Below are 21,849 nucleotides of genomic sequence, written 5' to 3' on the forward strand. Positions count from 1 at the left end.
AAGAGGGCAAAGAAAATTTTACTTCAGAACAATAATTCCAGAGATACATTAACTTTTATACACTTTAACATACTTACAGAAACTCTGTGCAGTTTTTTGACTCAAAACTAGAGGATTGAAGCCAAAAGCAGATGGCTTAAAAGAAGGATCGTCAGGATGTCTGAAAATCCAGGGCAGAGATAGCAATCCACATAAGTTACCAAGGATCTGATCACTCAGTGGAATTTTCACTAGGGGGGGAAAAAAACAAACCGAACCAAACAAAAAGTCTGATCATTTCAGAGCTTTGTATTTATAAGTTTATAAGACAGATGCACTTTTGATGTCCTTAATTTGCTACAAAATGTTATTTTTTTTATCAACAAAGATTAGTTTCACTATTCCCACATGTTGATATCCTACATTTTAGACATATAATAATAAATGATGTAGTGCTACATCAAAATAATCTAAAAATTTCATTAAACAGTTGACAGCACGTAATACATAAACAGCAGAATGAACAGAACTTCAGTATCTCTGGATTTGTAGAAAGACTCTCAGGTAGACTTTGGAACAACTAGTAAGCTGAACTTATATAATGACACATTAGTCTTAGTAGAGTCTGTCCTCCATTCTACTAGCTACTTTTAAAGAAACATGCAAGTACTTAATATCTTTGGTTTGTTTTCTGCATGACACATCTGCTGAAGCTGGTCAGAAGCTTTGAAATCTTTGAGCAAAACAGAGACAGCAAGGCATGCTACCTCTGCGTGTTTTAAAAAAAAAATTGCTAGAAGTTCACTTCTTTCTTATGCATATTCACTGTTACTGTGTAGTGTTTTGCTCAGATAAAAATCAACAGAAGTACAAACAAAGACTAGTAAATTATGTTCAACAACGAATGCAAAGGAAGCTCTCTAAACAGAAAACAATGCTTTTTTTTAATTCAAACTTTTTTTTCTGTACAGGAACAGGAGTTCTAACATAAGAGCTACCACAAGAGATCAGTTTAGTCAGATGCATTCCTAATTTACAAATCCAATAAACACATGCTAGTATAAAGGATTTCTCACCTTGTGCATACAGCAAAGCATCAAAGATTTTCACTGTTCTGTCAATCACTTGTTCCAGATTAACAATCTGTGTAGCAGTCTCTAACAGGTTTCTGCAGACTTTCACTAGTCTTGTGATAAAATCAGAGGAAATCCATGTGAACTGTATATTCATCACTGAATCTGATGAGCTCGGAGTGATCTTACATGTGTCAGAGACACACGGATGAGTTACTTTATGATCTATACTGTTAAAATAAAAACCATATGATCAACATAACAGACTAAAAACATTTAATATTGTATTGCTTGTAAGCAAAGTTACTATGAAAATGTACTTCATAATACACAGGAATTATCCAAAACCTGTCCTGATACATGGACAAGCATTGAAGTCATTACACAAATCATAATAACAGTTACAAGAAACTACTCATCTCACAGTTTCACCTCGGTACCTTTACCTGTTAGAACTTCTTGGAGGAGAACAATGAACTATGCACAAAGCAGCTAGTCGCAGAATCACAGCAATCCCTTCTACAGTCTGAAGAACATCGGCTGTTAGAATTTCTTTCTCAAGGGTAAATATTAACGATGCAGCTTTCTTTGCGATGGCATTCCACAGAGTGCTCTTCAATTTCATGTCTACAGGATTAGGTCTGTAATTTGATGATATTAATTATTTTCCAACACAGGTTTTTTTTTTTTTTTTTTCCAGAAAAGATAAATCATCATAGCAAAAACAGAGTTGCTGGATATCGGATTAGGAAAATATCAAATGAAGCTTTAGCTTAAATGTGCTCTTTGGGAGAACAAGATACTAGCTCTGAAGTTAAGTATGATGCAAATCAGACTTATTTGAAAGGCTACAAAGGTATACCTCTACAATCCTTGGAAGGTCATGGTGACCCGAGTGGCTCCTGATGACTATAAAAAGGTAGATGTTACACCCATCTTCAAGAAAGGCAAAAAAGAGGATCCAAGGAACTAGATGCCTGCCAGCCTAACCTCAGTCTCTCAGAAGGTTATGGAAAAAGTCTTACATAAACTCACTGCTAGCCACATACGAGGCAAGAAGGTGACTGTGAAAAACCACAGCACATCTACCAAGGACAAATCATGCCAGACTAATGTGATTCTTTTCTACAACGAGACAGGTAGGTCTGTGGATAAAAGGAGAGCTTCTTATCCAGAGGAGCGCAACTGGCTGGAAAACTAGGCTGACAAAAGTCTCATGAAGGTCAACAGAGACATATGAAAAGTCCTATGACTAACCCCTGTGCAACAGAACAGGCTGAGGGCTGACTGGCTAGCAAGCAGCTTTAAAGAAAATTATCTGATGGACTTGCAGAAAAGTTGACTATAAGATCAGTGTGACCTTGTTGCAAAGAAAGTCAGCCTCATACTGGGCTGTATTATCAAGAGCGAAGGCTAATCATGAGCCCATACCTGGAGTACTGCATGCTGGAGCCAGTCTTGAGTGCCCAAATACAAAGAACAGATCAACAGGTTGGAGCAAGTCCAAGATAATCAGGGAGCTGAAGCCCAGCACAAACAGATGCTGACAGAACTGGCTTTGTTCATCTTAGAACAAGCTGACTTAATTAGACCTGCTTTAAGCATGTCTAGTGCAACAGCACAGCCACGTAACATGATTCTGTGTGTATTCTCTCAGCTTTTCTGTTTTCAGTGTGTAAAAATAAAAATAATTTGCATTGAACATATGAAAAATACAGTGTCTTTAACTAAAGTTTGGCTTAAAAATCGTTTGTAGATTCCGATCCTTCAAAATATCATTTAGATCTTTTCCCAGAAGATCTTTCAATGTGACTGTTAGGAAGAAACTGCCTCAAAAACATTGTCATTTGTTATTATTCCCTAGCCAAATTACTATAAAAGTAGTTGCTGAGTAAGTATCATACATTACTGGTGATTTCTTTGGATGCTTTGTTGGTAGGCTTAGTCGTCGTCTTTTCTCTGGAACTTCATCACTGCTGCTGCTCCACCCTTCAGTATCAGAAGTATCTAACTGGTTCTGATGAAGCTCCTGAAAGATTTCTTCTGTTTGTGTTTTTAATGCTGCATAAAGTGGACTCACCAGAAACTGGGACATAAAAACAACAGAGGTGCCATGACATATGCCATGCCTACGCCTTACTTCTCAAAGACGCGATATTATTGTTCCTGATTTAAAATTTAAGATTTCAAAATACTACGGTAACAAAGTTCTCACAAACCTTTCTGTTAAAAAATCTTAATTGCAAGATTAAAACTCTGATAAGCCATGAAGTTTCCTACCACAGAGAATGCAGCTTGTACAGCTGTTTCCCAATTCTTGGCATAATACCTTGCCACAAAAGCCACCAAGACAGACATACTAAGTTTAAGAGACAATAGATATGATATGGATGAGAGTGTATGGGGTATAAGGAACGCTCAACATTACCCCCATTTTATACTATGATTACAGACAGACTCTTGTGCCTGCATAACTTCTCAATAGTTTAATACATCTAAAAACATAGGGTCCAACTACATCCATCTAATTAAAGAACTCTGACCTGTAAAAATGTATGAAGCAGCTGAGAAACAAGGAGTATCAATCTAATTATAAAACTAACAATAGTTTTTCCTATATATTCTTCTTTGCATAAAGGAACCTTTTTATACATGATCTATTTACACCATAAATACATTTTTAAAAATTAACCTACCTCTTGTTCTTCCTGAGTTCCAAGCACATTCACAAAAATTCCACATATGGTACTGATATGGATTTTTCTTACTTGTAAGGCAGATTCATAGCCAGTTGGAACAAACTCCAGAAAATATTGCAGTATATGACAAAAAGCAGCTTTCAGCTTTTCAGACTGAAGACACCTAAACACATCACCTTCAAACAATGCACAGAGCTTCTCTAGTAGCATATTCAAGTAGACAGGTTCAATATTTTTGTAAGACTCTGCTTCAAAAGGCAACAATGTCCTCACCAACAGTAAGAGTGGTTCTCCAAAAAGTTCTGATTCTTCAATATCCATTTCAAGCGCTGACTGTAGAACTCCAAAAAAGACTGTGAAGAAAACACTGGCCAGCTGTTCTGGAGGTCCTCCTAAATGAATCAATTTTACTAAAAACTTCACTGCCAAAGCTTTAACTTTTGGACTGCCATACTCTAACAGGGAGCAGCCTATCCCCCAGAGAATAATATCTTGTCTTACAAAAAAAAGATCTGCCACAATATCTGTCAGAATAGACATTAATATAACTTCCAAACATTCTACATTTGGCATATCCATCAGCTGTAACTGTGCTAGTCTTAAATGTCCCATATTGTAACTTGTACTGCTTGAAAATCTCTTTACAGTCACTGGCCAGACTAGTACATCTCCCCAGAGATGCTTTTGTGCATCTCTCTCATGCAGGAAGATTAAGTCTTGGAAAAGCTGTAGCAAGTCTTTTGTTAATACTTCAAAAATGGAGCAACTCTTCATTTTAAACAAAAAAAGTAAAGAACAAATGACGTCACAAATGTTCTTGTGCAACACGTTGCAGTTTGGAGTTGCAGCAATCCGGAGAAGCCTTGTTATGATCCAGTTACTGAATTCTAGCACATTAAAAAGAAACAGCAAACAGAAAATTAGTAAGATTAAAACCCAAAACCTCCTATTACAAGTACCTTCTTGAGAGCAGGCTGCTCATCAGTAAAACAAAAGAAAACTCATTGAGATAAATGCATGTAAGCTTAGTAAACAGAGAGCCTTTACTGGAACATTTCTTCAGCAGATCTCATTGAAAAAGAGGAAAAGGGGAGGGGCGGGTACTTGTGGAAATAAACATAACAAACCAGACATTTTATTCTGGACAGTTGGAGACATTTTTCTCTGTAAAAAAAACATCAGGCAATGAATATATGTACAGGATATGTCATCAACATGAACCTGATAATACCACTGAACAATGGTAAAAAATAAGGCCAAACTGTACTGATAAATTTCCATTATTGCAAGTGCAAATCAATTCACAATATTAAAAGTCTATCATAATATTCACTTACTTACAAATATGAAATGCTGAACTTATGAATCTGCCTTTTCCCTTTTTTGCTTTTTGGGTTTTTTTTTTTTTGTATGATCCCATTGTCAGAAAATTTTAATCCTGAAAATATCAAGCTTTAACATAAACATTTTCAACAAACTCACCAATGCAACTGCATTCAATTTCCTCCTGATTTCCATCCACATTTACAAACATAAGTGGGGAAGATTTCATGATATGTTGAATAAAATCAAGCAACATTACAGAACTTGGCTGTGAATCTGATTTCTTTATCAGTTCCAAAGCAACTTTAAAACAAAACAAAAAAAAGTTTCTGTATTAGCATTGCAATACATCAACTTCACAATTTTTGTGTATACCTAAAGAGAAAGAAGAAACTTAATACATAAAGTACTATCATATGGTATTAAAACTGTATAATTGTCAATTGGGAGTGTGCTTTATTAATCCATGAAGATTATTTTGTGCATATTGTAAACCCTCTATGTGATACCAAACTGTATAAGAAAAATATAAATTACTCAGCTTAAATATTATTCATTAACACTACATGCACCAACGTTTAGTTAGTATTATGTCCAACTGTTTGATGAGTGAAGAATAGCAAATAGTTAACATTCTAATTTTTAATCACACAATCTTCCCTAGGTTTATGATCCTGGTAGAAAAAAAAAAACAACCTCTAAGTCTTGTTCTAAATCTCCAATAAATAGAAGTTTTTAAATGGTAAGTTCAGCTTCCTGAATCAGAAAGTTTAGCAAAATACTAAACATAGCTAATGCTGCTGCATAGCTCCACTGAAACAGGTACCTGAATCACATCAGGTTTATCCAGATTCCACATGGTAAGTTAGCATGAAGGAAACTATCTCAGATTCAGATAGCAATTAACCACAAAAGTTACATGGTAATGATAAAATACAATACCTATATATTCATAAGCGGTATCTAAAGCAGATTAGCCTTTTGTTTTTATTTGTATAGCCTTCCCTTTTAGGACTACAAAAGAATTAGCAAATACATCATCTATAGAGTAACATGGGTATGATACTTAAATAGACCAATTAACTGGACAAAATAACACAGTCTTACTGAGTCAACTACAGGAAATTATACCTTGTAAACAGTCAGTTACCCTCACTGTGATTCTCCTTGATGCAAATGTACAGATAACTACAAATGATAACTTTGTAGCATATATATTTCATAATTACCAAAACGTTGTTACAGTAATGTAATAATTGGAATCTTAGCGTGATTTAAGCAGTACTAAAATAAGGCTTTGTTAGAATTCTAAAATTAAAAAGAGAGCTGTTTACGTCAACATATTTTGCCTAGGGAGGTGGTGGAGTCGCCGTCCCTGGCAGTGTTCAAGAGGCAGCTTGATGAGGAGCTACAGGATATGGTTTAGTACCTGTGGCAGCAATTGTAGTGGGAAGACGGTTGGACTAGATGACCTTATAGGTCCCATCCAACCATGCAATTCTATGATTCTATTTAAATTCTGAAAGATCCTGCAAGTATTAAGACTTGCAAGCTCAATGAACAATCACATTACATGATACTCCTGATTTTCAATGTTGTGAGCATTTCTATTCATACACCTCTGCATTGCATTCTCCTATTTTTTTTTTTTTTTTACTTCACATCATAATAACAAATACTTCATCGTGGAAGTTACTAAAAATAAGTCATAAATAGTATTGCATTCAACTATTAAATCTTTGTTGAAATTAGAATTGTAACTTTTTTTTTTGGCAGGAATTACTTAAAGCATAAAGCAGATAATAATTTTAAAAAGATATGGATGTAATACTTACCAACGTCTACATCTGTAAGAATTCTGTCAATGAACTGACAGAGTATTTGTCTTGGTTTCTGCACAACTGTATTGTATTCTTCTGGACTAGCACTAAAATTAAAAGTACATTATTTTGACATTATCCATTTTACAATACAAAATAATTATTTGAAGCCTATCTCAACAACACAATGTTAGACACTGATTTTTTTTTTCTCTTCTAGACGTCTTCAAAAAGAAATACAAATTGATTTCTTGTTTTAGTGACTAGTGTATTGCCTGTTCCTCTTTCTCCTTATTCTTCAGAGGTACAAAGTTTTATGAAGTGCTGCAGACAGTTTAATTTCATTACACAATTATGTTTTATATATATTAAATCCATATTTGGCAGATTAAAGGATTTATCCGCATGCTACCACCAAGCACCAAATCAACTTTGGTATAGAAAAAAATATAACTAAAAGTCGTTTCACTTTTGGAATTAACCAAAATTAACTGATTAACTACCGATATGCTGGGTAAGAGATGTCAATAGCAACTGTTCAGGTGACTAAGATGGCAGTTAACTCTGGTCACGTCAAATCTCCAAAATACAATTGCACCTCCATGTCAACTAGCGAGCTACTACAAAACAAAGGCGCGGTCTTGATGATGCCATTGAAACTGGAGAGACAAACATCTTCAAGGTTGTTAACCCTCAGTGAAACCACACTACAGACACACGGGAAGTCCCCAGGACGCTAGGCCAACACGCCTTTCCCATCGCGTTCTACCAGCACCACCCGAGAGGCAGGGAGCAAGCCAGGCAGGTGGCGGGAGGCGAAGGCGACCAGGGCGGGAGGCGAAGGCGACCAGGGCGGGAGGCGAAGGCGACCAGGGCGGGAGGCGAAGGCGACCAGGGCGGGAGGCGAAGGCGACCAGGGCGGGAGGAGAAGGCGACCAGGGCGGGAGGAGAAGGCGACCAGGGCGGGAGGAGGGCGCAGGCCCAGCGCCGGGAGACCTCGCACAGCGGAGGGGACGGAAGTCAGCTTTCCACCTCCCCATGTCACACACCGATGCCGAGACCGGTCACGCTTCCTCTGCCCAGCACCTGTGCACTGCCGCCAAGGCGAGGGCCGGGTCCGTCCTACCTGCCCAGCTCCCGCAGCGCCGGGATCATAGAGGCCATCTCCAGACCCTGCTCGGCCATGGCTCCCGCTTTGAAACAGGCCGCGCGCCCCCGAGGCGGGAACTGCCTGACGGCGCCCGGCAGGACCCAAAACGCCTTCGTTGTCGAACGCGCGGCTGCGCTGCCCCGCGGCGCCGCTGGAGATTAACCGCTTCGTCACCAGACGAGATCGCGCTCACGGCGCGCAGTTTCTAACGGTCTCCCACGCGCACTGCTGCGCTTTTGAGGGTGGCTTAAAGTGAGGCAGGAAGGACTTCAGTGTTGGCCGAGGAACCCCAACTAGAGCGCCCATTGCCCGCCTGGGCCGGCCGTGGCGGCACTCTCCTCAGAGCGCCCCGGCGCCCCGCAGGCACGGTCCAGCCCCCGCCTCGGCTCCGCCAAGGGCGGGACAAGACCCCCCCCGGCCCCGCCAAGCGCGGGACGAGCCCTCCCGGCCGCGCAGACCGGCCCGAGCGACCCCCGCCTCGGCCCGCCCCTGCCGCCCAACCATTGGCCGCCGGGGCTGCCCGTCCGCTCGCCCCGCCCCGCCGGCGGCAGGTGGCGGCGGGCCCTGGCGGGCGCCGGGGCACAGTGGGAGGTGGCAGCAGGGCAGGTAGGGAGCGGGTGGTGCGCTGCGTCTGGTCCTGTCGGTGTCTGGTCCGGTCCGGTCCGGTCCTCGGTGTCACCGCTTCACCGTGTCTGCGGGAGAGGTGGAAGGGGCGAGCCGGGCTCGTTTGGCGGGAGGCGAGGGGGCGGACTCTGGCAGGTGCAGGGGCTCGGCGCCCACCGGCTCAGCGCTCCTCCCTGTAGGTAACGGTGAGGAGCGTACTTAGACAATATTGAAAGTATTGCTGTTAATATTATTTATTTATTTTCTTTTTAGCGTATGTTGGTTTCTGGTTTATGTTCTTTTGAGGGAGCGAGCGCGTTTAAATGCGTGAAGTCCGGCGGGTACGGAGGAGAAGCCGGGGAGGCCGCTCAAGCCCCGCGCCGCGGGCTGGGGGTCCCGCGCGGCCCGGCGGAGGGGGGGTCGCTGGCGGTGCGGGAGGGCGCGGGCCTGCGCCCCACCCCCGTGGGCCCCCACCCGTAGCGAGTGTGCGGGACTTCGGTGTGGAAAAGGGGAAAGGAAAGGGCGTTACGAACAGGTGGGCATGGCGGGGAGGGTCTGTGCCTGAGCTGTGGCTCCGTAATTAGGAGGAGCAGCTCTTTCTGCGTTTGCTTACGAACTTTGCCTGAGCTGGTTCCGGGCTGAAATAAAATCCTCTCGGAGGCTCCTAATCGTGCTGCCGGTCCCTGCGGCCCTAGGGCTCTGTCTCCCGCACGCAAAGCAGCCCATGAAGTGGATGCGTGTGTGTATTTCAATTGCTGATCCATTTCAGATGGGTGTTTTGGGGGACCCTGTTACTGATTTTTTTTTTTTTTTTTTTTACTCTTAGATTATTCATTTTTGTCCTGCAAAGTATGCGTATGCCGTTCTGTTAAAAATTCTGCTGACCTTTCAAAGGTTGCTAACATGGGAAGGAACTGGAATTCTTTGAAAAACAAAACGTAACTGGGTTTTATGTTAGCTTGTTTTTCAACATATGTTGCAATGTTTTCTATCATTTTCTCCTTTATAGGAGAAAACAGAAACCATGTAGCTTTACATTTTTATTAAAGCAGAACTTGATGGTCCAGGAAGACTAAGTATGTCTGGGTTTTGTTATCAGTATTATTTTGAACACAAATTTTTCTACATGATTTAAATCTAAAAAAAAAATCTATTTATTGTGAAAACAACATTCTGAGTGTAAACTTCCAAGCCTGAGACAAGAATCACACTAAGAAAGGTATAAATTGCACTACTTGCTAACTTGATGGAGAGTTAAAATTCCTGTGTCATCCCTGGTAAACTTAAGAAAGATAGCAAAATATCTAGTGGGGTCTTACGAGAATTTGAGCAGGCTATATTATTGTTTAGCTTTCAATCAAATATGATAGAGGTATTGAATCATAGAATAATTTTTTTTGTTGTCGTTATTGGTAAAGCGTAAGCAGGGCACACAAAGTGCTTAATATAAAGAAAAAGTGTCTGGAAGTCTCCTGAGTCAACAGTGACATCTTATTAATATAGGTATTGTAGAAGTGCTTTCATTTGTCATAGGTAGAGTGCTATATAAATTTGTGGTGCAGTTTCTTTATGCATTTACCAAGCATGTAATTCAGGCTTTTCTTTTCTTTTTTTTTTTTTTTTTTTTTAATAACTACTTACAGCAATTTACTGAAGAGGGATCTCTTGCTCCCCATCCTTCACTGTGAGTCAAGTTAGGAGAATTTTTTTTTTTTTTTTTCCTTCCTGGTTGCAAAGCCCCATCTACTGCCTTCTGACCATATCATCAAGTTTCTGCTGCTCCTGTGGTCTTATAAGACTCTATGTAAGACTGCCCATGATAACAACTTCATTGTGCTGCAAGGATGCAAGAAGTCTTTTAGATGCTCTCCGTAAAAACACTTTTATAGGCACTCATAAAACCTAGCACTCCCCAAACTCTTCAAAGAAACACCAACTGAAACACTTCACTTCATTCCTTGCCTGTCTTGAGCACATGATAAGCAGCTGAATAACTCTTAATTCTTTTCCTTGTTTCTTCCTTATCCCATTGTTTTATACTTTTATGTCTGTTGACCCTCAGGAGGAGGAGCAGGTGTGTTACCATCCAGCCGAACAGAGTGACTCTGCCAATGAAAACAGTGTGCCTTGGGACCATTCTGTATTTTCTCTTCCAATGCAGAATTCATACTAGTGAAATGAGTCTGAGGTGTGCAGAGCTTGCAGACAGAACTCAGGGGATATTCATCCAGATAGGCAGAGCTAAGTATCAAATCCAGTGTATGCGTCACTACCAAGATTTCTGCTGAATGTGATGTTACTATTTTTTCCCCTTTTCTTTTTTCCCCCTACTTAGGCAGTTCTCTTACTTTAGAGTTGCATGATTCTTCCACACCCAGGCCTCTATCTTCTTTGGCTTTCATTGCTTCTTTACCACACGCCTCTGCAGGTCAGTGTACTTATTTTAAGACATTGAGTGGCTTTGCCTAGAAGCAGCAGGCTCTAGAGCACAAGAGCACATTGCTTGTACTTTTATACTCTCTGTTGCTATTTCATTCTGAGGTAGAATTACTGTTCTTCTTGGGGCTCATCCGCTCTGTGGATTGGATGGATGTGAGATGTTCCCCTATGTGTTAAGCATGAGTGCAGTTAAATCTCAGCTGTCTCTTGCAGGTAGACACCAGTGATGATATTAAGACGTTTAAATGCACGTGTTTATTCCTTGATGCCTACATGAACATTGTACAGGCTGATACGGTGGTCAGAGGAAATACAGCCAAGATGGTGCAGGGAGGTCCTCTGAACTATACTGAGTCATTTTATGTAATATCAAGGTGTGCTTATGGCTTATCATTTGCATGGTTGCTGTAATAAGGCCCGGTAGACTGCATGATTACTTGAAGACTGATTTCCATATATAGTTATGGAAGTGATTGTCAGAGGAGTTGCTTGACCTTTGAACACATTGCATTGTTCCTGTTCACCATAAAAGCATGTATTCTGGCGTGCTCTGTTTTTATCTTTACCTGTGTAGCTTAGTCAACTTGGGTGGAATGTAGGGGCACAGATTAAAATTGTATCTTGTCCTGAATATTGGTTTCATGATTTAAAAAAAAAACAGAAAAAAAATATTTGAAACAGTAAATGATGGGAAGGACCACAGGGAAGTGAGCAACCTAAAAACAGAATATGTATGTCCAGCAACTAAGCAAAAACTAACAGGTAAAAAAGAGAAAAAAAAAGTGAGGAAAGAAGATATAAATCATAAAAATCTGCTTTTCTCATGTATTTTATTTCTATATATAATCCAGACATGTCCTAGTCCTGCAAGCATTTATCCAGGTTTTTAATATGAATAAACCTGCTTACATGCTTAGGAGTATTGATGATGTATAATTAAACATTGGAGTAATTTAGGGAGAGAGCATGTTAGATTAACATTCTTTTGGAGCCTGGCTTTTTTTTTTTTTTTCCTTTCTTATTTACAGCTACTACTATTTAAAACAGTTGCCTGTATGTATCTTTTTGTTACTTGTTTCTTGCTTTCTCATATTTCTAGAAAAGTATTATTCTTGAGGCTAGTAGCTGGGGAGGAAACTCACAGAAGTGTATTTACCACCAGGATCAGTGGTATAATATCAAGACTTCTTGAGTTGGTAATTTTTGAATGAGAGTAAAATTCCTGGAATTTAGTTCACTCAAGCAAAATTTGCAGAATCTTAAATGCTGATTTTAAAAACCAAAAAAATGCAAAACTAAAGAATGTAACTGTCTTAATGATTTCATGGGAGAAATGTTTCCATGGTTTAATTTGCTCTGGAAATTAATTAAAAAAAAAAAAAAACAACAACCAACCAAACAAAAAAAAAACCCAAACAAAAAAAAAACCCAACCAAACCAAAACCCACCCAACTTGTAGCATTATATTCCTGTGTATAAATTCTATTCTAGTGTTATTAGTATGGAACACAGAATGAGATGGAAAACTATTTCTCCTCACCTTAAATCTTTCTCAGAAAACAACAATTTCCTACTATGGAAATTGCAGCTAGTACAGTTATTCAGATTTTCACAGAAGAAATATTTTAATAAAAGAAGAATCTATGTAATTACAACAGCCAGGACTTTCAAATGTAGTTTAAATGACAACTTAAATTTTTCTTTTTTTCCTTTTTCTTTTAGTATGACTAGTACAGAGTTTTGCACTTTATTAAGGGATTTTTAAGCATCACTGTTGCTACAACTTTAAAAAAAGGCTACAAAATTAAACAGTAAGGGTGATGTCGCTATTCTCCAGTGTATGATGTTTGTGATAAAATTACTAATTACGTGATTTCAGCTTTGATTCAGCTGGTCACATGCAGGAAATACTAAATGTCAGTCGTGACCTTATTATATACATAATTATTTAGTTTGGTAATTTGAAATGTAAATGACTTGGTGAATTTCTAGAATTTTTTTTTTTTTTTTTGGTGAGGATGTGTGCTTAGTTACTGCTATTACATACAGGTGCCCAAGGAGAATAAAGGTGGTACATCATAATAGCTCATCAGTGAGAATGGTACTGCTAAGCTGCAGAAATAAATTATGCATAAAGCAGATTGTGTGCTTCTACATGCATGCTTTTGGTGGGAAAGGGATTATCAAGCCACTTTCAGGGCTCTCCTGCAGATGTTTCTTTAATAATAATAATAGGGACTAGCAAAAAAAATTAATACTGGATCCAGTATTACCCAGTTTAGTTCACTTAGTGTATTCATCTGTTCATCTTGTTAATAATCATTGGTAGAATGGACTGATTAAACAATTGACATGTAGAAAAGCTGAAATATTAGGCTGTATGTTATCAGCAAGATGATATTTACTTGAATGCTAATTTACAGGGTTTATCTCAGTGTGAACTTTAGGAGCTAGCTGTTTCTTTTCAAACCAGATGTTCCCTCATAAAAATTTTGGAAACCGAAAACTTATAGTTTGGAATGTTTTTGTCTTGCTGATTTATCAAGCTCCTCTTCTAGCTCCATGTCTCCCTTTCTCCCTTTTACTTTCCACGTATCCTACCATTTCTCTTTGCAGTAGTTTATCCCTTATGACAAAGGGAAACTAGATTCTATTCTTTCCTATCCTCAAGGTAGGTCAATATAAAGCAGTATGAAATTCTGCTTTTCCATTGAGCTTGGTACTTCTGCGATGCTTCTAGTCCTTCCGCGATGCTTCTAGTCCTTCCAAGGTTGATTTATAGAATCAAGATGTATTTAATGGAAATAAATGTGGATTTTTCCAGTGATATAGATATTTGCTACTGATATAGCCAGTGATTTGTCTGTGATATATCAGGACTTGACTCTGATTCTAAATCTTTTTTTGCCATTAGGTAACATGATGTATTCAGTGAGTAAACAATTTATAAATTAATATAAAGATATATTTTGCTTTACTTAGCATCACTTATATAAGCCACTTAATTATATTGGGCAAAGTATTTTTCGCATCCCAAATTATCAAAATAGATAAACATAGATAAATTTAAATATTATCAATAATTTAATTGATTTAAGAGAGTTATCATGTGCTTCGAGTTGTATCCACAGATAACAACTTCACTAATTCAAAGCCTATGGGACATATTGTTCTAAAAGCTGATATCTTGTTCATCTTAATCATTGATATTTATATCTCTTTTATCTTTCCAAAGGGATTTAATTATTCTGTTATTACTATATGTCTCCAGGTACATATTGCTAAACATATATGGAAAAAATATGTCCTCTGTAAGATAGTGGTGGGAACTCTCTAATGTTTCGAATACAGTAAAATATAACTTTACCAGCAATAACTAAAATGGCCACTTTACAGTGGCATACCCACATGTACATTTCCATGTGTACATGGGAATTACTCCAACTTGGTTTTTTTTTTCCTTCTAATAAAATTAAGCTTGGCAAAATTTCAGTTGCCTCTTACAGTTTGGTAATGCTATATGTGTCTGGCTGATTGAGTGTTTGCATAAAGAGGATATTACAAGGGAATGTAATTTTTTAAAATAGAGATTTAAAAAATATAATTAAAACCCAATGTGTAGACCTCGCAAAACTTCCAAAAGCTTTGAGACCATCCTTTCTGCATGAAACTCAATCTCCCAGTTGGATTCTTTGGCATGGGAAAGGTGGTTTGGTCACATCCCACCAAAACGGCTCCCAGGAGAGGCTCGACAGAAGCACAAGACTCATTGTTTGTCGGGCCGGAGCAAATCCCTACTTCTGGCACTCTGTGTTATGTTTGTTTTCGTAAGGTGGCTTGCACCCTAAAATGACAGCACTCCTATTGTGGTGAAAAACAGCTACTGGATCAGCCACGTCTGATAGACCGACTGCCTTGGGGAAAGTGGAAATTATGAAATTATCTATAGTAATAGATGCACGTATTTCTGTTGCACTCCAAAATTTCTGCGTAATTCCCCTCCTAAAATAATTTTTGTGGTGGTTGATGTATGGAAAAAACTATTCTGCCATAGAGTTTATTCTTTAAGCTACCATTCTCCTTTTTCCTAAGCAAATTAAGATCAAAGCATTTAAACTCAGTAAGATTGATCCATATCAATCCTTCTCAACCAAATAAGCATATGTTGGATGAATAATTGGGTGCTACTGTAGTCTCTGTGCTTCTGAAGAAGTTCTTAGTGAAGATGTCACTTCAGTTGTATTGCTGTCAGCTGGACTCCTCAGCCAGAGGGAGATAGACCAGTAATAGTGGGAAGGGCTGTCCCTCAGACTTTGAATGAAAGTATGGAAGGTAAGCATAGCGTGGTCTTGCTAATTGATAGCACATAAAATATTTCTGCACCGTGTTTAGAAATTTAAAAATAAGGCTTTAAATATAGATTAATGTTTAATGCTCAAGAGCGTTAATTTTGGAGAGTTGGAAATATGCGTTATTTTTATGAATTGTCACTGTGTAAAGTGATAGTAAACAACAGGACAGGATTATTCAGTTTTTGTGAAGGTCAGTGGGAGGAGGATGAGCCTCTTGGTGCAGACTTGTAGCTAACTTAAAATCCAAAATATTTACTTGTTTAGTTAAAATATTATGTGAAATAAAATGTATATCTTGTAAGATCTCCTCTAGAGATATGTTTTGCCCTGTAAAAGAGTTGATTTATCAGCAAGCTGATTTATCTCATAGTTGATCACACTTGATCATTTTATCATGAAAGAGGCAGTTTTTAGCTACGTATTTCATTTGCTAAACATGTGGAAATCTGCTTCCAAAGTCCTAACAAGTGTTAGGACTTACAAGACAGAAATATTAATATTTTACTTTGAAAGTGTCATGGTTTGGAAAGACTTTGGACTGTTATCTGGCAATTTTGGAAGACTGCAGCATTTAATGCTGGCTATGAGAGCAAACAATTGTCACATTACTGTGGACGTCTTAAAATGGCTAACGCAAAGCAAATATAAATACATATTAAATTTAAGAATACTCAGAACTCATGTTTAACTAAGCAAAAAGACTCCTTACAAAAGTAATCTGCATGACCAGCTTACAGAATTTTTCTGTGTAATAAGTATTGTGCCCTGTAGTTACTAGACTGTAGATAACTGTGTAAGCCTAGCTTTCTCACTTTGTGGGACTTGAGGTCATTCATTTTAAGGCAACAAGTAATTTTTTTAAACAAGCATTTTTAGATTTGTAAGAGTTGTTACTAGCCTAGCGCTGTTTTCTAAGATGAATGTTTTTATGATACTTGAAAAAAAGGAAACAAAATTTCTGGTTAGTAAAATCACACACATCTTTATGCATTGTTTTGCATAGTTACAATGTATGATTTAAATGCTTCGGGATGTCTGCTCATGTTGCCAACTCAAACTATTAAAAAAAAAAGAGTTTGTCTAGATTCAGGATTTCTATAAAGTTTTGGTTTTTTTTTTTTTAATTTTGATTTCTGATGTTTGCAAGATAGTACAGTTTTCACTTAAGCATCAGAAACAACTTATATATAGTATTAAATGAAAACTCCTAGTCATAAGAATCCTAAGGCTGAGGTTTTGAATAATTTAGTTAGGAAAAAATTGCTTAGAAATTTCTTTATTTTCCTCTTCAAAATATGATTAAAAATGACAGTTGGCAACAACAACTGTAGATGTTTTCTTCAGGCCTAATTATTAAGAACTACTGTACCAGCAAATGAACTTCATGTGTGCCTCAGACAGTCTTCTAGTTTAGAAGCTGGAAACAATACTCTATTTAGTAAATCTGAGTATCTAAAACTAGTGCTCCTTTTACCCTCGGCACTGTAGCAAACATAGCTCCTTAGGGCTGTGAACCGGCAAATGGGTTGCATTTATGCCTCTCTGCAGTCTGCAGAGACTGGATGGCTTTGAAATGCTGCCAGCTGCTTTTGCTGTGTGTTGTAGAAGACCCTCCTTTTTCCTGTGGCTTGACCAATGAAAAAAAGAAAACCAAAAATAACCTATGAATTTTCCATGACAGAAAATCCTGCCTTGCTTGTAGTATAGTCGCTGATCAGTCTAATCTTCTAATAATCTTTTGAACCAAGTAGAGTTGAACGAGGAATTAGCAGGTGACAGAAGGCCGTACTGCTGTCTGATAATTAGTGAAAACTGGAAGATACTCTGGCAATGCACATCTATTTGGTACTACTTAGTAATTGCAATTAGCTAGAATATGATGTAAATGGAATTGCTGAGGGCAGGAGAATGAATATGCAGCATTTGTTGTTGCTGTTAATGATTTTCACATGATTAACTTCTGGGGTGACCTTAGAACTAAGTTCATTAGTAAGAGTTAGCCTGTGGCTCTCTGCTAGAGTTTTAGTATTTGCAACAAGCTGAGGTTTCCTACTTCAGAATACCAGAGAGGAGGCACATGGAAAGATAAAGGCAGTAGTTTTCTGGAGTGTTACGGTTGTGCTGTTTTAAGATCTCCCTCCCCTTCTGCCTCTTAGGCTGTTTGTTCACTGATAGGTTTGTTGATAGTTTTGCTTTTTAAGTTATGTGCTAACTAAATGGTATTTTCATGCTTGGAGAAGAGAAGAATGGTTCATAATGTTCCAGCTGGCTTAAGAAAAAGATACTTTTCTGAAGTTATGAGCGCCACAGAAGGATAAATTCCTTAGCAAAGAACACAGAGTACAGTATGTCCTACCTCTCAAGCTGCACTGAATCTGGAAGAAATAGAGGCTTGGGACAAAAACTGACAGCCTTGCAAAAGATACTGTAAAAGTATCAGTGATATTATAGCAGATTAAACAGCTGAAGGTGAGTACACTTTGATTGGAGTAGGTGGAATGCAAAATCCAGCAAACTCTGAAAAACTGTGGAGCTCGTAATATGTGAAATTGTAATTTGTTAATAACAGCAGCAGAATTTTGGCTGTGAAATAGGTAATAACAATTGCTGTGTTAGAAGCTGGTAGATGGTGAAAAGCTGTGCTATTTTGTTGCTATTAATGTTTCTATTACTTTTGTTTCCTTACTATTAATACTGATATGGAGATAACATTGCAACTTCTTGACTTTAATAGCCCTATCGCTTTTAGAAACGTACTGTTTAAATTGTAATTTAGAGGCAGACCAGAAGATGATGAGTCAGTGACTTCCACAATATCATCAGTTCTCATAATTTTAACTTCCCATGAAATATGAGGATGGTCTCAAAAGTCAGTTTGTCAAGTTGAGAAATGTGAGGATCTGTTTAATTTTAAAACAAATTTCTAGTACTTCCAGTTAGAGAGAAGCTTGAAAAGTTATTTGGAGAATAAGGTGCAGTATCTGACAACACAGGACAGATGTCATTCCATGTGTGAGTAATTTTAAAACCCTTTGACACTGCATATTTATTTTAGTTGGGTAGAGTCTGACTTGTGATTGTTTTTGAAAAGTTGATGATAAGACTATTGCTTCTGGATAGCTTTTCTGTTTAGTAATTTACTAGCAGTGCTATAGTTCAATTAAAAAGTACAAGAATAATTAAAGCATAACCCCCAAGTTGCGAATCTCCTTTGTAGTGTACTGAGATGCTCAGAAAGTCCTTTTGTCAAATGAGGGTCCTGTTAACACATTGTGAGCTCTGAGCATGAGTTTTGCTGTGTGCACGAACAAAATCTTCTTGATGCAAATGTTTCAGTAAGAATTTCAGGATTTGTTTCCTAATGAAGATAAGAGAATATTTATATGGGAATTTCATATAAAAATAATAGTTTTGTTTGTCGTTGTAATTGCACGTTAACAAAGCTGTATGTGCATAAACCTAGACAGAGAGAGAAAGAGATTAAGTATCATTTGCTGTTGTATCTTTTAACTCACTCCCTTTTCCTGTTGTAAACTTGATATGTAATGTCAGCCTAGGCACAAAGAATGACTTGAGGATGGAGTGCCTGAGTGAACTTGCTTTCATTAGTGTAGCCTTTACATTTTTATTTTACCGTTTTTTGCTTTAATGAATTGTCACAGAGAAACCAAGTTTAGACTTAATAAAAAATGCTATACTACAGAGCAGTGACTGGTAATCAAATGGGTTTTCTGAAAAACTATTTCCCAGTTTCTTATCAAATTTTCTCTGTTAGTGATAGACTCTTTCCATTTAACGTGCATTTGTACGGTAAAACTGCTATAATACTTTGACCTTAATAGGCATTTGTCTTGCCACAATTTCTGGGTTTGGCATCCTGTGCTGTGGTGGCTGGGGTGTTGGTTCAGCCTGTATTTTTCCCTTGCTTTTAGTGGTACCATCTGAGGCACCAGCCTCACAGTAGGAAGAGCAGAAGAGGTGCTTGGTGGAAGCTGCAGAAGTTCTCCAGGAAGGAAGATCTAGCACATCTGTGTACAGGGAAGCCAAATAACTAGTCAGCATGGGACATAGGTTTCAGTATAATAAACTGATTTTTGGAGGGTATCAAATGGTCCATCCAGAGGGCAAATGATATTACTGGTGAGAGGAGATAAGAAAAGATCACAGAAGATGAAACAGTATATTAAGTTGACTGAAGTTGTTGAAAGACAGACAAATCTGGTTTCTGTTCAAGGCTCAGTCAAATGCTTCCTGAACCAGTGTAAACATTATAATGTTTACACTTGTAAAGAAGTTTCTTCCACCAAGTCACCTTAGTCTATTCTGAGCCCCATCCTAACTGTTTATATCTTGCTAATTAATTTGAATATAGCCCTGCGATCATGGATTACTTGAATACAGACATTGCCATGTGTAAAATGGAGAAGCAAGATTTTTGCTTTCAGAACAGTGGCTTTAAATGTTTAATTTATATTCAAAAACCCAACTTCAGATTCTTGGATAAAAAGATGAGATAATGGGGTTGCTTTACTTCTGTTGCTGTTATTATTTTGAGGTATAGAGGGCAGGCTCTGTGGTGTTCTTGAGCTAAGGAAAGCATGTTAATGCTTCATGTGAATAAAATTATTCGTGGCAAATACATGCGACTTTAATTCTGAATAGAAGCAGATGTGATTGTAACTATGTTACTGTGATGGTTTAGCCCGAATTACCACACAGTTTCTCACTCACCCTTCCCCTCCTCAGTGGAATGGGGGAGAGAATTGGGAAGGAAGGAGAACTCATGGGTTGAGATGAAGACAATTTACTAAAATAACAAGGGAAAACTAAATAATAACAGAATATAAGGATATTAAAATATACAAAGTGAACAACATATGTTTTCCCACCACCCGATGTCCCAATGACTGATGCAGCCCGTCCCGAGCAGCGATCACGGAAACAAAACTGAGCGGCAAGCAAAGGAGCAAAAGGGAACTAGCAAGGGAGGGAACGATGCCAGCAAAACGAGGAGGAAAGATGGATGCCAGGAAGGCAGATACCCACCCTGGCCTGCCTCCACTTATATACTGAGCATGACATTTATGGCATGGAATACTCTCTTTGGCCAGTTTGGGTCAATTACTCTCTTTCTTTCTCCCAGCTTCCTGCATCTGCAAATTAGTGAGACTTGGAAAGCAGGACAGTGTCCTTGGTCTCATTCACAATAACTCCTATCATCAGGGTGTTTATCAACATTCTTCACACACTAAATCCAAAACACACCAGCTACTGAGAGGAAAATTAACTCCATCCCTGCCAAAACCAGGACAGTTACATATCTGAAGCACAGAGGTGGAAATGGGTCTCTCTAGTGTAAGCCACGCAGCACTCAGAAATGGGCTGCAAGTTTCATATTATACCAGAACTTGTGAATTTCCTTTGTTAGCACTAGTTCTAACTGTATCAGTGGAAGGTAACAATTATTCTAGACTCTGGACGTTATGGTGGAAGCTGCAGCCACACTGAGGTTATTTACACTGGGAAGGTCAATACCACTCCTACAAAGATCACACCTGTTACAGTCCTAGTGGTTTCTACAAATGTACATTTTCTAATAGGCTAGAGGAGACACTTGTTCTAGGGTTTGCTCAAGAAGGCGAAGGTCTTCTGCATGATCTTTTGTCTCCCAAGGGAATTCTCTAGCCCTACTTCTCCTAGCACTGTTTTTGCCTATTCTTTCCTGTCCTTGTGTGCCATTAACGGCACACAGGTTTTATTGCTGGGTTTAAGAGTTTATTATAGTAAAAGGGAAATATTAGGGAGTTTGTCTATGACTTTCTGTGTGTGTAATGAACTATGGAATGGAGACCTTGAGGAACCTTTCCATTTACACTAACACTTGCAGTTCTGTAGCAGCACTGAACAGGAGCTGCTTCTATCTCTTTTGGAAAGGAATATAATTGCAGTTGCATTGTACTCGAGTTATTTGTTTCTAAAGTTTTTCACTAGTTTATTTATGGCATGATTATTAGAGATGCTGAAAATCCACAAATTCAGCTGACTCCAGTTGAAGTTGCCAGAATACAACTGACAAACTTGTCATTAATAACCCTGGTACCATTGCTGAGGTAATATCTGATAAGGTGCATTGTGAGCCCCTGGAAGATGTTCTGTACCTGAATGCAGAAGTAACTCATCTCCTTTAGACCAACTGTAAAGGTTGATTAGGGTGTTTCAGAGCTGAATTGCTGTAGGTTGGTGGCACATCTTCCTACCTTCTGAAGTCATCCAGGTATTTAAGCTTGTATACCTTTAGCTCTGTCTCTAAGCTGTTTGCCTGCAAGTGGTAGGCCCAGACTTCTTTAAAGGGTGTAACAGGACTGTCCTTTTCTACTGTAGGTTGTAGCAACTCTGTTCTTATTTCTCCTA

General features: G+C 38.5%; 2 protein-coding genes across 2 annotated transcripts in view; one reads left to right on the forward strand and one right to left on the reverse strand.

Annotated features, from left to right (window-relative positions):
- The window catches only part of ATR (ATR checkpoint kinase), a 37,079-nt gene extending 31,730 nt beyond the window's left edge, over nt 1-5,349 (reverse strand). Inside the window, exons 1-6 of the mRNA XM_086754792.1 lie at nt 5,234-5,349; nt 3,749-4,638; nt 2,957-3,138; nt 1,499-1,693; nt 1,056-1,282; nt 78-230 (exon numbers count right to left, since the gene is read on the reverse strand). Coding sequence (XP_086610918.1) covers nt 78-230; nt 1,056-1,282; nt 1,499-1,693; nt 2,957-3,138; nt 3,749-4,638; nt 5,234-5,330 — 1,744 coding nt within the window. The 5' untranslated portion in view covers nt 5,331-5,349. The remainder of the gene's footprint in view (nt 1-77; nt 231-1,055; nt 1,283-1,498; nt 1,694-2,956; nt 3,139-3,748; nt 4,639-5,233) is intronic.
- Nucleotides 5,350-8,761: 3,412 nt separating this feature from the next.
- Nucleotides 8,762-21,849, forward strand: part of PLS1 (plastin 1) — a 45,218-nt gene continuing 32,130 nt past the window's right edge. Inside the window, exon 1 of the mRNA XM_086754382.1 lies at nt 8,762-8,843. The gene's annotated coding sequence lies outside the window, so the exon portion shown is untranslated. The remainder of the gene's footprint in view (nt 8,844-21,849) is intronic.

The sequence above is a fragment of the Chlamydotis macqueenii genome, chromosome 9 (genome assembly GCF_036417535.1).
Source record: "Chlamydotis macqueenii isolate bChlMac1 chromosome 9, bChlMac1.mat, whole genome shotgun sequence".
Lineage (NCBI taxonomy): Eukaryota > Metazoa > Chordata > Aves > Otidiformes > Otididae > Chlamydotis > Chlamydotis macqueenii.